Consider the following 15,714-nt stretch of genomic DNA (forward strand, 5'->3'; position numbering starts at 1 on the left):
ACAAACTAGACACAATTTCATCCATAAAAACCACAAACAGAATTGGTGACAAGGGCCAGCCCAGGCATAGCTTAACCTGCCCTGGGAACAAGCTCAGCATTGTGCCAAGAACGCAGACACAGCTCTCGATTTGGGCATACAAAGCTCTTTTGCATTTTGTTTTTCGGGGTGATATGCAGAACCAGTCTTTCTTCAAACATGGTGTGCACAATGACATGAAAAAGTTCCGCTTTGAACATGTACGTAAAGGTCAATTCCACTTCTGGATTATAGCTTAAATGGCACTAACTGGTAGCAATAAAGATTGCCATTAGTATGTTTTGCAACAGTAAGATTTGTGTTTGTGTTGTTTGTTTGTTTTTTCGTTTTACCTTCAAGTGTTTTTCCAGGGCATAATGCCAAAGCAGAGCAGGTGGCCTCCTAAGCCTTATAGCCACGCTGATTGTGAGATTTTCCATTTGTAATGTATGGCCTAGGGGTGTTTTTTGCCATACCATTAAAAAAAAAAAAAGATCAAATGCAGATGTATATGTATAATCAAACAATAATTACATCATAGTTGTATTATTAGTGAGGGTTGTGTAGTTTGAACCTCAAGAGGTACAGAGTACTGGAGCTACATAGACGGGTCTAGTGCGGTCATTTATTTTTGAAATGAATTTAGTTTCATTCATTTAAAGATTTTTGGATTTCTCTTCCACTCAGATTTAAAAAAAAAAAAAAAAAAAAAAAAAAAAATCTCACTACAATCCTTTTTCTGCACAACACACTTTAACTTTCTGGGGAGAAAAACACTAAAATCAAGCACCAGCTGAAATATGAAGTATATAAGTCCTCCTAATGATTAGCCAAATTCTACGTCTTTGCACAGTTGTCTAGACGTTTCAGAGAACTACCTAAAACAGTGTCAGCCTTCATTACCAGCTTGTTGAATTTTGTTAATAACTGACTCTAAAGCTGCTACTGTCACGGTCTGCCAGGGCAAGCCGTGGGGATGTTGGAGAAAGGTCCCAAACGCTGGACTTGCGTCCTGCTGTCCTGTGCTCCGCTCTCCTCCTGAGGAAAAAACAACAACAGACGCAGTCGTTACGGCACCAACTCCAGCAGGCAAACACTTAACAGCACTTTAAACACTGACATGGAGTCTAACTCAACGATCCTGCGCTGGAGGAAGCTCCATCGCTCTGTTAAGTAGCTCCCCCGACGAGCTTGATCAGAAGCAGGTGTGTGAGAACCTAGGCGTGACCAGCAGCTGGCAGGGCCACACCCATCAGGCCTGCAGGTGGCTGTCCAGCCACACCCACAGACTGACACACACACACACGTACACACACCAGCATGGAACACAAGAGCACAGTGCAACAAACATACATCCAATACAATAATAATAATAATAATAATAATAAAGGTCCACACTGCTCACGGAGCCCGAGTCCCAGAAACCGGGTCCATGACAGCTACTCTATCAGATGACTCTAAGATATATGCTATAAGAAAGCAGCGGCAGTCTTTATACTTAAAATCAGTGGCAGCACAGAAGGATTTGAAAGAGAGGACATCTAAGTGTGTGTCTTCAGCATAAATGCGCTGTAATATCAGCTTAATTTACATTGGCTTTTTTTCTTTTTCTCAATACAGCTATAAAGTGTCACATAGTTATCACAACACAAGTATTTGTGATTAAGGGGGGAAAAAAAGCAAATTTCCAATTTTCAACTACTTGCTAACAAATAATGTACTGACTTCTATTGATTAGTCAAGAAAAAAATGTTTATTTATATAAAACTATTCATACAAATCTTTACAATTTCATACTCTTCCACTAGGGGCAACATAGAGTTATACACAGGTAGAGAAAGTTTGTGAGGGAGACATCATACACATACATAAAATATCAGAAGAATGTCACTTTTGGGGACAGGGAAGGTTTTTGGATTAAAACATGCTGAACATTATTAGAGGTATTAGAGGTAACATTATCGGCTATTTATTAATAAGTGACTTTTATGTATATATATGCCTGTATATATTGTGCTATTCTTAGTTAGTGTATTGTCTGTCCCTGTTAATGTTTGTTTATAATGGAGCACTGTAAAATAATTTCCCCTATGGATCAATAAAGTATTCTGATTCTGATTCTGAAATCTAATTGGGGACAGTGTTTTGGTCCCCAAAGGGAGAGGAGTACTCAATTGACTGGTGTGTGAGCTGATAGAAGTCCCCAATTTTCACACAAGTAAACTCTCTCTCTCACTCACTCACTCACTCACTCACTCACTCACACACACTCACACACACACACACACACACACACACACACACACACACACACACATACACACACACCCCAATTAAACACTTCACCAATTTCTAAGCATATTTTTAAAGTTTCTATTGACATGGAATCCTCAACAGATTCTTTGTGTCCCTTCTATGAACTTTAGTTCTTTCCGTAGATCTTCAAGTAGATTCAGGTCAGGTGACTGCTGGGCCATTCTAGCAGTTTTATTTTCCTTCTCTGAAACCAAGTGTGAGTTTCTTTGGCTGTGTGTTTGTGGTTACTGTCTTGCTGAAACGTCCGCCCTCATTTCATCTTTATCATCCTTGTAGATGGCAGCAGATTTTTATCAAGAATGTCTCGGTACATTTTTCCATTCATTCTTCCTTCAATAATATGAAGCGTGCCAGTAACGTATGCTGGAAAAAGCCACACAACATGATGTGAACTGTTGTTAAGGTGTTTTTGGAGAGATATGCAGCGCCTTTTGACCTCCAAACATGGTGTGTATTACAGCATCTAAAGAGTTCAGTTTTAGTCTCATCTGACCAGACTATATCCTTCCAGTATTTCACAGGGTTGTCTAAATGTTTTTCAGCATGCTTAAGCAATGGAGTCGTATGTGGTGAGTGTGCATACAGGCCATGGTGGTTGACAGCAGTACTTATAGTTTTCTTTGAAACAGTAACCTGCTTATTCCAGGTGTTTCTGTAGCACTTCATGAGTGGTCCTTGGCTCTCGGCAACTCTTTTGATAATTACCTGCTGCGTGTGTTTGCTGTTTGTGTGTGTTTGAGTCAAAGGGGGCATAACACTGTTCATTTGTTGTTTGTTATTTATTATTGCAACATCCTAGGATATGTGCTGTTTTTCAGTCTGCTCATTTTAGCTTTAATTGTCCTGTACCATCTACCCGAGGGTAACGGCTCAACCAGGTGATGATCTTCTGTGTCGTGTTGATGACCTTCTGGAGTGCTGGACAGCTGGCAGCCCACACTGGTGTGCAATATGCCAGTACAGATTCAACACAGTGTGCATAGAAGGACACCTGCAGCTCCTTGGGTAGGGCTGTGGTGATGCCATCTGGAAAGAATCGGATTTGCAGCTGCTTCATTTTTCAACATGAAAATGGTTCCAAACACAGCCAAAAGACACACAGTAGGGTTCTCTAAATCGTGGATTGGATGCAGGTTCAGAGACTGTACTTTAATGTTATTGAAGCAATGTGGGATCATCTTGACACAGATCAGAAAGGGAGCCAATATCCAGAGAAGAGCTTTGCATTTCGCTCAAGCAACCTGGAAAACTATTCCTGAAGGATACTTAAATAAATGACAAGGAGGCTGTTAAAGACTCTGTTTTTGACTTATATGCTGTATTTCCATGTATGTTTGCCTATTTTTCAATAAATCGTTGCACCTATTATCATTTTTTTCTAGCAAAATATAAAGAAATGACTGAAGTCTTATTTTGACCCGCCCACCGGAGTTGACGTTAGCATACGTAACGGATTTCCTCACAGCTAATTGGATGAGCCGGGACCGTCGCTCCTTAACGTGGCGGGAGCCAGAAATGAATGCATGAAGCAAACGTGTCTGGTCCTGCTGTGCGGACAGAAACAGAAACGGTTGCTTTATATTATTTCTGATTATGAGCAGGTTACGGTCAGCGATGCAGAAAGGCAAGCGAGCCGCAGTGGAGGTGGTAGAAAGCGCATTACCGAAGCGGAAGAAGACAGCAGTGAAACAAGGTAGCAACCAACCACGCTGCTGTTACTTAATATCTGCGCGTCGTAGAGAGATCTACATTTCAGCTTTCATTGCATACTTGAAAGTAAACACATCGCTTTCCGTGATGCTAAAAATGATGCTAAACTGTTTAAGCAGTGCCAGAATGTTTTAGCAGCTTCAGAATTTACAGCAGTACAGATGCGTCCTGCAGCCAAACCGGGACCTGCAGGCTCGTGTTGGGTAAAGTTTGATACTGCTGCAAGAAATGGCATGAATGTCTGATGGGACTTGTTTCAATCTAATAATCATAATTATTATAGTATACAATAGAAACGTTTAATAACTGCACTATAGACAGATATGATTTCAGTGAGATTTCTTTAGTCTGAGTGAGAATTGTGTTTTTGGTCTTCCAGAGGAAACCACAGATGCTTCCTCACCATCTCCGTACCACACTTTCCCTGATCCTGCTGATGTCGTCCGCTTTCGCTCTCAACTCCTTAACTGGTACAACAAGGAGAAGAGAGAGCTGCCATGGAGGACTCTGGTAAAAAGAAACTATATTATACTACTTCGTTGTCATCATTAATATACATTAATGTAACATGTGATATAGAAATAAGGTTGGTTCAAAGTTAACGGTTCAGCCATGTCAGTGTTTTGGTGGTTTCTGTCGTATTTTTAGTCTTTTTCTCAGAGGAAATTTGTAGCGTTGCCTTTCTTTACTTTCTACAGGCTATAACAGAGTCAGACATCAACATCAGGACATATGGAGGTGAGAAGAGTTGGGTGCATTCTTGACATATGTACACATCTTTAACTGCTGCTTAAAGTGATGTGCTTTTTTCCAGTATGGGTTTCGGAAATAATGCTGCAGCAGACTCAGGTTGCCACAGTAAAAGACTATTACAACAAGTGGATGAAGGTGTGCATCGTGTAGCTTTCTTGTGCACTGGACTTCTTGTGACACTGATTTCATTGTGTGCAACTTAAAGCTTCTATTTATTATGCTGCAGAGGTGGCCCACAGTCCAGGATCTTGCAGCTGCCACTCTAGAGGTGATGCCTTAAAGCAGCAAATGCACATACAATGATTTTAAAATGATGATGTTTTCAATTTGAATGTACTGATTGTGTTGGTTGGTAGGAGGTGAATCAGATGTGGGCAGGCCTGGGCTACTACTCCCGTGGAAGAAGGCTGCATGAAGGAGCGCAGAAGGTCTGATTGTGTTCTTCCCTTTTTCTAACACTTCTAAACAGTCTGTCTGCGGAGAAGTCTCACACCTTCTGTGTTTGGGTGTTCATTATATGTTCCTTTAGGTGGTGTCAGAGCTAAAGGGACAGATGCCTCAGACGGTTGAGAGCCTGCTCAAACAGCTGCCTGGAGTGGGACGCTACACTGCTGCAGCTATAGGCTCTATTGCACAGGGGCTGGTGGGTCATTAGACATGGATATCTGCAGCAGAGCAAAGTCTTAGGTACTCTCTTATTAATCACTCATAAGTGATGTGATCTCTCTTGTCTAGGTTACCGGAGCTGTGGACGGTAATGTCATTCGGGTGCTGTGTCGCCTGAGGGCGATTGGAGCTGACAGCACAAGTCCAGCAGTGACAGAGGCACTTTGGTGAGATTCACCTCCAAACCAAAATAATATGTAAACGGAAAGCTTTTGAATGTTTTTATTTCTCTTGTGTTTAAGGGATCTGGCCAATTTGCTGGTGGATCCTGAGAGACCTGGAGACTTTAACCAGGCCATGATGGAGCTGGGAGCACGAGTCTGCACCCCTAAAGGGCCACTGTGCAGTCAGTGCCCCGTGCAGTCTCACTGCCACTCTTATCACAAGGTTGGGATGATTTCAAATTGCGGCTGGTACCACTAAGGACCGATAATGCGAACACAGAAGAAGACAATGCTAACACAGATTAGAAAGGATTCTCTCCAGTTAATGGCATGAGGCATGTCGTGTGTCTGCACAGGTTTTTGTCAAACAAGAGCAAAACTCTAAGAAGCTTTTGGGGAAGCTGGGTACAAAGACTTCAGAGCTGCCTGACATAGAAGACTGCAGTAAGTCTCCTCCCCTTCAGACCTCTCAGATGTCTGTATAGTCCTGCAATTAAAAGTATCTTTCTATATGTGAAGCGAACAGTGTGACATGTCCCCTGTGTCCCTCGGAGCCCTGGGATGATGAGCTGGGTGTTCAGAACTTCCCCAGAAAGCCGTCGAAGAAGCCACCCCGAGTGGAACGAACTCTTACCTGTGTGGTGAAGAGGCCTGGAGATGACGGGGAAGAAAGGTTCCTGCTCATACAGAGGCCAAGCAAAGGTTAGCACTGATTGCAACATCAGCTTGTGCTGGTCGAGCGTTGGATTCAGAATGTGCACAATTCTATCCTGATAACGAGACTGAATCAGACTGCTTGAATCACTGAGAAAACTGTTAGTGTTAGGAGTGATGCATTGGTCTGGATGCAGGCTATAATTTTGGTAGATGTCTCAGTCATTGTGCAGCTTGATTCAGACACACATAAAAAACGGTAAAAGTAAGTAAATCTGTCTGGGTGGGCTGCAGGTTTGTTGGCAGGCTTGTGGGAGTTTCCAAGTCTTCTGCTCGAGGTTGAAAACTCTGAGAAGAAACAGAAGGGGGCGCTCTGCAAGGAAATCAGCAGAATACTGGGAACGCATTTAACTGAAAACCTGTTCCAGTATGTGGGAGAGGTAAGCTTGATATTTAGACGCTCTCTGTCATCTGCCTTTAATAGGAAATAAGCTGTTTGTGTAACTCTGCTGCACTGGTTGGCTGTTTGCAGGTGGTCCACATCTTCTCCCACATCCACCAGACTTATGTGGTTTACAGTGTGTGTTTAAAGGAGAGGGACACACACACACTGACTGAAAACACACAGTGGCTCACTAGATCTGCTCTACAGGGAGCTGCTGTGTCCACAGGACTGAAAAAGGTTTGTGGTTGTTTTTTTTTTATGCACTGTCTGAGTGAATTCTGTCTGTGCAGCAATAAGAGTGGACTTGATTGTCACTTAGAGAAAGCATGCTATAACAACCTGCCTTTACCTTTCCAAATATATATTGGATATAGTGAAAATGGGGCTGCAGTGGCTCGTGCTGTCAGTCAAAGTTCATTTTCACTATGCAAACAGATTCAGATCATCACCTGCTGATCCTTAACATTGACCACAAACCTTTTCATAAAAGGCAAAAACAAAGTACTTAAACAGAACAAAAGTCACAGTGTGTAGCTTCCCTTAATACTGGCAACCCACACACTGAGGTACCGCTTGGTGGTACAAGAACAAAAACTGCGGTTCGGTCACAACTTTCCGTGACTTCATCGATTACAAAACCCCAAACAAATAAGCAAGAATGCCCCCCCCCCAAAAAAAAAAAAAAAAACAAGAAATGAAGAGCCAAGCAGATAAAAATGCACTCTTCATTAAAAAAAACAAACACAAAAATCTTTTATTGGCTCATCTCTGTGAAAAGCCTCAACATGAAAGTCAGTTTGACACATGCGGTGTTCTTACTGCAGTTTTGAGCTCCATGGTTCAGTGCAGATGTTCAAAGGGGAAGTCAGACAAGTTTAAATCAGGTTTTTTTACTGGTGGAGTCAGATAAAGAATGTTTCCTGCTTTGTTCTGCTACTACACACAAATGTTTTGGGTCAAAGGCTGATCGAATAAAACTGAATGTAAAGTCATAAACAAATAGTCCCCCAGTAATGTCACAGAAAATACACATAAATGTGTAAAATGTCGTCAAGATTGTCTCACGTTTCTGTAACGTATTTAAAAAAGCATCTAATTGTGTTTGTGTGGTCTGTGTGAAACATCAACATATTAAATCTCCTGCAGATTGTGAAGCTTTATGATTCTGTGGACAGTCTGAAGGAAAAAAACACAAAGGTGAGCCTCGACATTTGTAAAACTGCTCAGATAATTTATTATGTAATCCTACCATAACTGTTTGTCTCTGCTCGTCTTAGGATGGAAAAAGGCAAAAGGACTCGGGAATAATGGATAACAAGAAGCCGCAGAGCTCTAAAAAGAACAAACTCAGTGCAGCGAGCAGCAGCAGACAGCTCTCCCTCAGTTCCTTCTTCAAGACTGTGAAAGAGGAATGTTGTTAGTGTCCCTGAAAAGTGCCTTTCCACATGCATGTACCTAAATATCGCCATCACTGCTGTTTCCACTTTAAGGTATTAATATAGCAATCAGTTTTTAATTAAAATTGTATTGTGTGATTTTTATTTTATGTTATTATTTTTTAACGACTAATTTCTGTCTCATTGTAAACCAACTGCAGGATTTTAAGTAATTTCATGTGACTACGTGTTTTACACTTAGTATGTTTCATAATTGTCATGTTTGTTGCCACAATAAAGTTGTAACATGGGAAAGAAGTGTAAATAAAAGATAAGCTCTAGTCTTCACTTGAGCTGGTGACATGTGTGAGTTGAATGTCCAACATCTGTAAGGCAAAATCAAGATGATTGAAGTATCTTTTTACAATAATGACCACTTTACATTCTGAAGGATTTATTTGTATTGAAATGACCTCGTCTGACTGTCTGTGCGTAAGTAAGGAGGTAAAAAAGTCTTCATCAGCCAAACTTTGTAGGGAAACAGCGCCCCTTAGTGAGCCGAATGAAACAGGAAGTGATCGAAGTCACGGTTTCTGTACATCGAAAAACTGGAGCGAAAGACGCTTTGTGTCACCGTGCAGTGTTTGGTTTGTTTGCCTGAGCTGCAGCCGATCCTACGTTAGCGCGGCTGTTTCTGGCACGGCTGGTTGCTCCAGTCTGTCTTCATTTTATCGCAGGGCTGCAGCTGCACTTGGCTCACATTTACTGAACTTTAAGCCCAGTCCAAAGGTTTACTGCGTCTGAGCATCAGCGGACAAATTGCTGTCTTGAATTGCAGGACGTTTGAGGGGTTTTATTCCTCTTCTTCTTTTGTTTAAAATCCTTGAAAGCTCTCAGATGGATTCCGCACGGCAAACTGTCCTGTCTGTACACCAGAGGATAGTCGACAATGGAGGTATGATGTTGATTATTTTCCCACATGTGTGTTATGCTTTTATTGCTTTTTCTTTTTGCATCTCTGTGTCTCGTGCGGTTGTTGGGCAGATTTTCAGTGTAAAAGGAAACCTTGTCTTAGTCTATTGAATGAGTGGGAAGACGCAGATGTGCTCCAGAGCTCGGCTTCACAATGACTGCTCTGTGGTTTTTGCCACATGACTGTCTGAATGAGCGTGACACTTTTTATCTTGTTATTGTCTTGTTACAATTATCTTTGTAATGGGCATAGAGGAGCAGCAGGCATCCAAGCTCACTCACCAAGAATGTTTATGGAGAAAAGTAGTTTCTTGATCTTAGCTGCTTGTTCATAAATGCTTGAAAACAGCACATGTACATGTACACTCACTGGTGCTCCTGTTCAACCTTATTTGTTAGAGAAATATTTAATCAGCCAATCACATGGCACATGACACAGTTATATTTGCCACACAACTGTATTTACATTTTATAGAGAATGGACCAAAAAAAGAAGAAAATATCGGGTGAGCAGCAGGTCTCTGGCTGAAAAATGCCTGGTTGGTGTCAAAGGTCAGAGGATAGGAAGGCAACTGTAACTCAAAAACAAAAAATAAAAATCCCTTGGAGCAGATGGGCGCCACGCCTGTCAGCTAAGAACGGGAAACTGAAGTTACAGTTTGCACGCTGAACAACAGAAGACTGGAAAAATGCTGCCTGTACTGATGAATCTGAAACATGCATGAATACCATGGATCCATCCGTCCTTGTATCAACAGTTCATACTGTTGAAGGTGGTGTAATGGTGTGTGGGGGTCAGTGTTGGTCAAGTTACTTGAAAAAAGTAATTAGTAACTAATTACTGATTAGTCCCCCAAAAAAGTAATCCTGTTACTTTACTGATTACTTATTTTCAAAAGTAATTAGTTACTTAGTTACTTTTTAAAAACACGATTTACAACCTGAACAGGTGATAAAGTGATAGATCTTTCAGACCAATTCTACTTTTTCTGCATAATCCATCATACAAAATGTAATCAAATGGAAAAGTCTCTTTTTAAAACTTGTTTTATTAGTTTTAATCTTTTAACTTTATGCATCAAGCAAAGATTTAATTATATGCAACATTCTCTGACTGGAAGAAATTAGTTTAACATTTAAACCTATTTTCTGCACATTCCAGCACATAAAATATTTTTTTTGTGTTTACACTCACGCTTTCAAATAGATGCAAGTAAAACACAGCAGAAAATAAATAAAGTCACAGACTAGCGGTCCTGTTGCTCTATTTTCACCTGTAAAGCAGGAGTGGGGTAGGCGGAGGTTTACCCTGGTGCAGGTGTGCCGCAGCGATCAGTGGAAGAATCCGCCAGTTTCTCTGTGAGTTTCCCATTACGTGGTAGCTACTCGGTGCTTGCTCGGAAGTTTAGGGGTTTTTTTCGCTGTAAAAAGAAGTTTTCTTCCCACGCACAATGGACGCTAATGTTTTTGTCACTTTTTATGGAATCAAACTCAAAGTAAGGTCAGTACTTCCACGCTTTAAACGCTGCACGCTCATACTCTCTCCGCACTCCATATATGATCCATTGTTGATCTGCACACAGCTGTTGTCACGAACGTCGCACTCGCTTACGTCACTGTCATGAGACATTCTCGCAAAGAAATCACGGTTTTAGTAACGCAGTGTTCCTACGGGAAAGTAACGGTAATCTAATTACTGTTTTTGCAATAGTAATCCCTTACTTTACCCGTTACTTTAAAAAGTAACGCGTTACTGCCCATCTCTGGTGGGGGTATTTTCATGGTCCCTTAGTACAGTCACCAGATGTCACGGGAGCACCTTTGTGGTGGGTTGGTAGAATGCAAGCGGCTGTGTGATGCTCTCATGTCAACATGGACCAAAATCTCTGAAGAAGGTTTGCAGCACCTTGTTGAAATCTGTGTTATGAAGAATTGAGGCAAAAGGTGGTCCAACACTGTACCTAATCAAGTGGCCGGGGAGTGTATATTAACTAAGTTACAGCAAGGTTCACTTTTTTGCATTTCCTGAGCAGCCTTGAGACAAAAACCACATCTCAGGAATCATTGGTGAGAATTTTGTGAGATCACAGCAGCTCCAATCATCATTTTACTTTGGATCTTTCCTTTAACACATTTGTTCATTTTTAAATTATATCTAACCTGCAATTCCTGCTATCCAGACAAGAGAACAGACCCCTGGCTGTTGGTCTACTCCCCAGTCCCGGTGACGCTCATCTTCCTGCTTTATCTGTTTGTAATCTGGGCCGGCCCTCGTCTGATGAAGCACAGAGAACCCTTTGAGCTCAAAGTGGTCCTCATTGTTTACAACTTCGCCATGGTTGGCCTGTCTGTGTATATGTGCCATGAGGTGTGTTTAAGCTGCTTCTTTGTTCTGTTATAACAGGAAAACTAATTAACCAACCAGCTTATGAGCAAAGCAATGATGTGTTTGAACAGTGGCACAATGTCTCTGTACTTGCATCTGTGCACCAACCTAATGGATTCAAATATAGAGTTCAGTTGTGATTGAAGAGAAGATTTATAGATTCAGTTCAAAGGGTACTGAGACCCGTGTCCAATCTGTGCTTTGCAGGTTGGGTTCAGGTCAGCAAGAGATTATAGTGCTATAGGCATCAGACTACTACATGCTCTTTTTATCAGCAGTAACATCATCAATAAACACCAGTGAACCAGTTTAACTTGCGGTCGTACATGTTTTTGTCACAACATCCCCTCCAACATGTTTGGCTGATGATGTGGTGTGTTTTGGACCTTGAATCCTTCTTTTCTTCCCCACTTTCTGCTAAACTTTCGTCTTAGTTTTGTCTGTCCAACGAATCTTGTTCCAGAACTAGTCCGTCTAGATGTTTGTAGCAAAGCCTCATCTGTCCTTACTATTGTTGGGTTCATTTCAATTCAATTTTATTTATATAGCGCCAAATATCACAACAAAAGTCGCCTCAAGGCGCTTCATAGATACAGAGAAAAACCCAACAATCATATGACCCCCTATGAGCAAGCACTTTGGCGACAGTGGGAAGGAAAAACTCCCTTTTAACAGGAAGAAACCTCCGGCAGAACCAGGCTCAGGGAGGGGCGGGGCCATCTGCTGCAACTGGTTGGGGTGAGAGAAGGAAGACAGGATAAAGACATGCTGTGGAAGAGAGACAGAGGTTAATAACAGATATGATTCAATGCAGAGAGGTCTGTTAACACATAGTGAGTGAGAAAGGTGACTGGAAAGGAAAAACTCAATGCATCATGGGAATCCCCCGGCAGCCTACGTCTATTGCAGCATAACTAAGGGAGGATTCAGGGTCACCTGGTCCAGCCCTAACTATATGCTTTAGCAAAAAGGAAAGTTTGAAGCCTAATCTTGAAAGTAGAGATAGTGTCTGTCTCCTGAATCCAAACTGGAAGCTGGTTCCACAGAAGAGGGGCCTGAAAACTGAAGGCTCTGCCTCCCATTCTACTTTTAAATACTCTAGGAACAACAAGTAGGCCTGCAGAGCGAGAGCGAAGTGCTCTAATAGGGTGATATGGTACTACAAGGTCATTAAGATAAGATGGGGCCTGATTATTTAAGACCTTGTATGTGAGGAGCAGGATTTTGAATTCTGGATTTAACAGGAAGCCAAAACAGGAGAAATCTGCTCTCTCTTTCTAGTCCCTGTCAGGACTCTTGCTGCAGCGTTTTGGATTAACTGAAGGCTTTTCAGGGAGTTTTTTGGACTTCCTGATAATAATGAATTGCAGTCGTCCAGCCTGGAAGTAATAAATGCATGGTTCACGAGAAAGACGCTGTGATTTTAAGATTAGACTCAAAACGTTACTTTTTGATGAAGCTTGTAGTTAGGGTTAGATCAGGTGACCCTGAACGATCCTCATTTACGCTGCTGTTGTCTCAGACGGCTGCAGTACTTCATGTGATGCACTGAGCGCTTCTTCACCACTCCCCTCTTTTCACTGCCCACGTGTCTTTACACGACTGCAGCGTGTCATTCAGTTTTTGTCCTCTCTTCCTTGGTCTGTGTTTGTACTGTCTCCCCATGCACTGCCCCACCCTGAGCCTGCTTTAGGCTTCTTACTGTTAAAGGGAGTTTTTTTTAGTTTTTTTGGTTTTTGTTCTGTGCTTACTCAGCGGGTGTCACTTGATTGTTGGGTTTTACCTTAAAAACAGTGATCACATCATATTAGAACAAACAATGACAAGAAGAGTGGACACAGAGGACAGTATAGATAACAATAACGGAAACACATCAATACAGTAATACAGTATTCGATATGAGCCAGTATCACAGAGTGCAGCAATGTAATCGCTGCTGTGTCTGGTAATGATATGCGGATATGTCTACAGTTCTGTATATTAACATTTACAGTTTTCACTACTTTTTAAACGTGTTTTTAAAGGATCATTTCGAGTCTAGTAGCACTCCCAAATTCATAAATTCCTCAACATGAATTAGTTCTTGTTATTCGGGTATTGTCATTTTCATATTGGTCATAAAAAATGAGGATGTGAGCCAAACGTCGTCGGCTATCGGACTACTTTAAAAGCAGAGGAACATGTTTAAAAAAATCTATTTGTTCTTCTTGAAGTGCTACTGCAATATCCTCATTAACGTCTTTAACTACAGCTGGAAATCTTAGTGTCAATAACCTCAATTTTCTAATCCTTGAAAATCCATTGTGGTGGTGAACAGATGCAAACTTTCCAAATACTTTGATAAACCTGACTGCATGACCCAAAGCAGACATGTTAAAATACTTCTGTACAGTATTTAATTTATTAATAACTGTGTTTTAGAAAGTCTTGTTTCATGAGATATGTGAAGATGAATAACTGCCTGATTATTTTCAGTTCCTTGTTACATCCTGGCTCCTTAACTACAGCTTGCTGTGTCAGCCTGTAGATTACAGCACCAGTCCGCTGGCAATGAGGGTAAGAAAGTTATGCATTGAGTATATTTTGTGGTTTGTTTGTTGTGTGTGTGTCTGTTGAGAAGTTTGATCCCTCACAGGCTGCATATCATACATACCTGACAAACAGTTTATACAGAAGTTACACTTTTTCCCCAGATGGCCAGAGTGTGCTGGTGGTTTTTCTTCTCTAAGGTCATAGAGCTCAGTGACACGGTATGTATCTACACAGCCCAACCTAAGCTGATACACTCTTTCCTGATCCTGTGTGTCACAGCAGCATCGCCTCCGTACCAGCTTCTAAACCTTCCCTTTAAATGTTGCTTGTATCTCCTGATTGTTTTCCATCCACTCCACCCTGCTCTTCTCCACCTCTTCACCTTTTCTTCATCCTCACTTCCCACTTGTTCGGGTCAACCTGGTCATCATAGTTCAAGCTTGCTTGATATGCTCTATCAGCCTGTCCATTGCCACTGGAAGCGGGAAAAGCTCAGAGTGTAACTGAACCTTCATCTTAAACCCATCTGTCACTCTCAGGATCAATGCTGAGACCCTCTTTGGAGGGTCCACCACATTAGGTGCTGTTCAAAAACAACGAGATTAAAAAATGTTGTAAATGTTTGTTGGCCCGTAGACATTTTCAAAGAATAGAACAGCAGGTGGGGATGCAGTCGAGCAGACAATCGTTGCTGTAAGGCTAAAGCAGAGGGTGGGGTTCAAGTCCACACTGTCACCATTTTTTTAAAGACTAGCAAGTGGGAGCATTTCAGCAATATTTACTTGAATGAGTGCTTTTTTTTTGCATATGCGATGGACTTGATCTTAACTTAAGCTCCAGGAATATATCATTCCACGTTGCCACTGGTGCTGACTGTAAGTTTTTGTTTCTGGCGAGGATGTTCCAAAGCTTAAAACGATTAACATTGTGCTCTTCATCACATACGTCTCTGCTACTCTCAGTGTCCTCATGCAGTACAGCTCTTCTTTTGCGACAGCCTTGTATGCACCTAATACCCCAAAGGCACAGTCGTACTCTTGGGAATTTCCTTCTCTTTTTTCCAGTGATCATACAATGTCTCACTTTCCAAGTAAACCTCGCTGCTCCTCCTACACGTTTCCATTTTATCTGGACCAACCGGCTTTGCGTTTTCTTTCAATACTCACTGCTGCCCTGACTCTATGATTTAACTTTCTCTCATTTGCTCTTATTTTCTTTGTTCTTCATTCCTGAAAATTACTCCTTTTGATTTCACCCTTGTCACCTCTCAGTATGTTTCAGTATTTATGCTTCCTGTTGCACGTTCAGTTCCTTTCCTTCTAGCCCTTAGTACAGGCACTTTTCTCCTTCCTTATGCTGCGGTGTCTGTGTCTGCTAAAGCTGCGAAGAAGAAAAAAAAATACTTTTGTCTGGTGCTTTATTCAAGGCATAGATCACCATAGCAACTAGCACCTCATGTTTGATATGTCATATCTTTTTTGTCCTCATATATGATGTAGCTACAGATGGGGATCATTCACATGTTAGGCGATTGCATAAACTTGCATTGCATATACACTGCTAGCTGCTAGCTGTAGCTCTTTGCTCATTTCTCTGTGTACAGCTCCTAATCATCCTGCGGAAGAAGAACAATCAGCTGACGTTCCTTCATGTTTACCATCACAGTACGATGATCTTCAACTGCTGGTCGGGAGTAAAGTATGTGGTAGGTGGACAGTGTAA

The 15,714-nt window shown here is 41.6% G+C and overlaps 2 protein-coding genes across 2 annotated transcripts in view; both read left to right on the forward strand.

Moving 5' to 3' along the window:
- Window positions 1-3,817: 3,817 nt before the first annotated feature.
- Window positions 3,818-8,455, forward strand: mutyh (mutY DNA glycosylase). The gene is made up of 15 exons (XM_084921672.1): window positions 3,818-4,027; window positions 4,424-4,554; window positions 4,743-4,782; window positions 4,859-4,932; window positions 5,024-5,065; window positions 5,154-5,225; window positions 5,327-5,440; window positions 5,533-5,630; window positions 5,706-5,850; window positions 5,984-6,071; window positions 6,147-6,329; window positions 6,576-6,721; window positions 6,814-6,963; window positions 7,873-7,923; window positions 8,004-8,455. Exons 1-15 carry the CDS (start codon window positions 3,928-3,930, stop codon window positions 8,145-8,147), a joined length of 1,578 nt encoding a protein of 525 aa, XP_084777798.1. The 5' UTR covers window positions 3,818-3,927; the 3' UTR covers window positions 8,148-8,455.
- Window positions 8,456-8,709: 254 nt separating this feature from the next.
- elovl8b (ELOVL fatty acid elongase 8b) overlaps window positions 8,710-15,714 on the forward strand; it is a 9,442-nt gene continuing 2,437 nt past the window's right edge. The window contains exons 1-5 of the mRNA XM_084921673.1: window positions 8,710-9,057; window positions 11,255-11,442; window positions 13,936-14,016; window positions 14,154-14,210; window positions 15,596-15,710. Of these exons, the coding sequence (XP_084777799.1) occupies window positions 9,000-9,057; window positions 11,255-11,442; window positions 13,936-14,016; window positions 14,154-14,210; window positions 15,596-15,710 (499 nt within the window). The 5' untranslated portion in view covers window positions 8,710-8,999. The remainder of the gene's footprint in view (window positions 9,058-11,254; window positions 11,443-13,935; window positions 14,017-14,153; window positions 14,211-15,595; window positions 15,711-15,714) is intronic.

This window comes from Perissodus microlepis, chromosome 23 (genome assembly GCF_051167445.1).
Source record: "Perissodus microlepis isolate ML-2025 ecotype Zambia chromosome 23, ASM5116744v1, whole genome shotgun sequence".
Taxonomy (NCBI): domain Eukaryota; kingdom Metazoa; phylum Chordata; class Actinopteri; order Cichliformes; family Cichlidae; genus Perissodus; species Perissodus microlepis.

Excerpts from the sequence above, each read along its gene's own strand:
- mutyh (XM_084921672.1), top strand. The coding sequence starts at position 3,928 with ATGAGCAGGTTACGGTCAGCGATGCAGAAAGGCAAGCGAGCCGCAGTG. Across the intron at positions 5,066-5,153 it reads TTGCAGCTGCCACTCTAGAG|GAGGTGAATCAGATGTGGGC; the intron begins GTGATGCCTTAA and ends GTTGGTTGGTAG. Across the intron at positions 6,964-7,872 it reads TGTCCACAGGACTGAAAAAG|ATTGTGAAGCTTTATGATTC; the intron begins GTTTGTGGTTGT and ends AATCTCCTGCAG.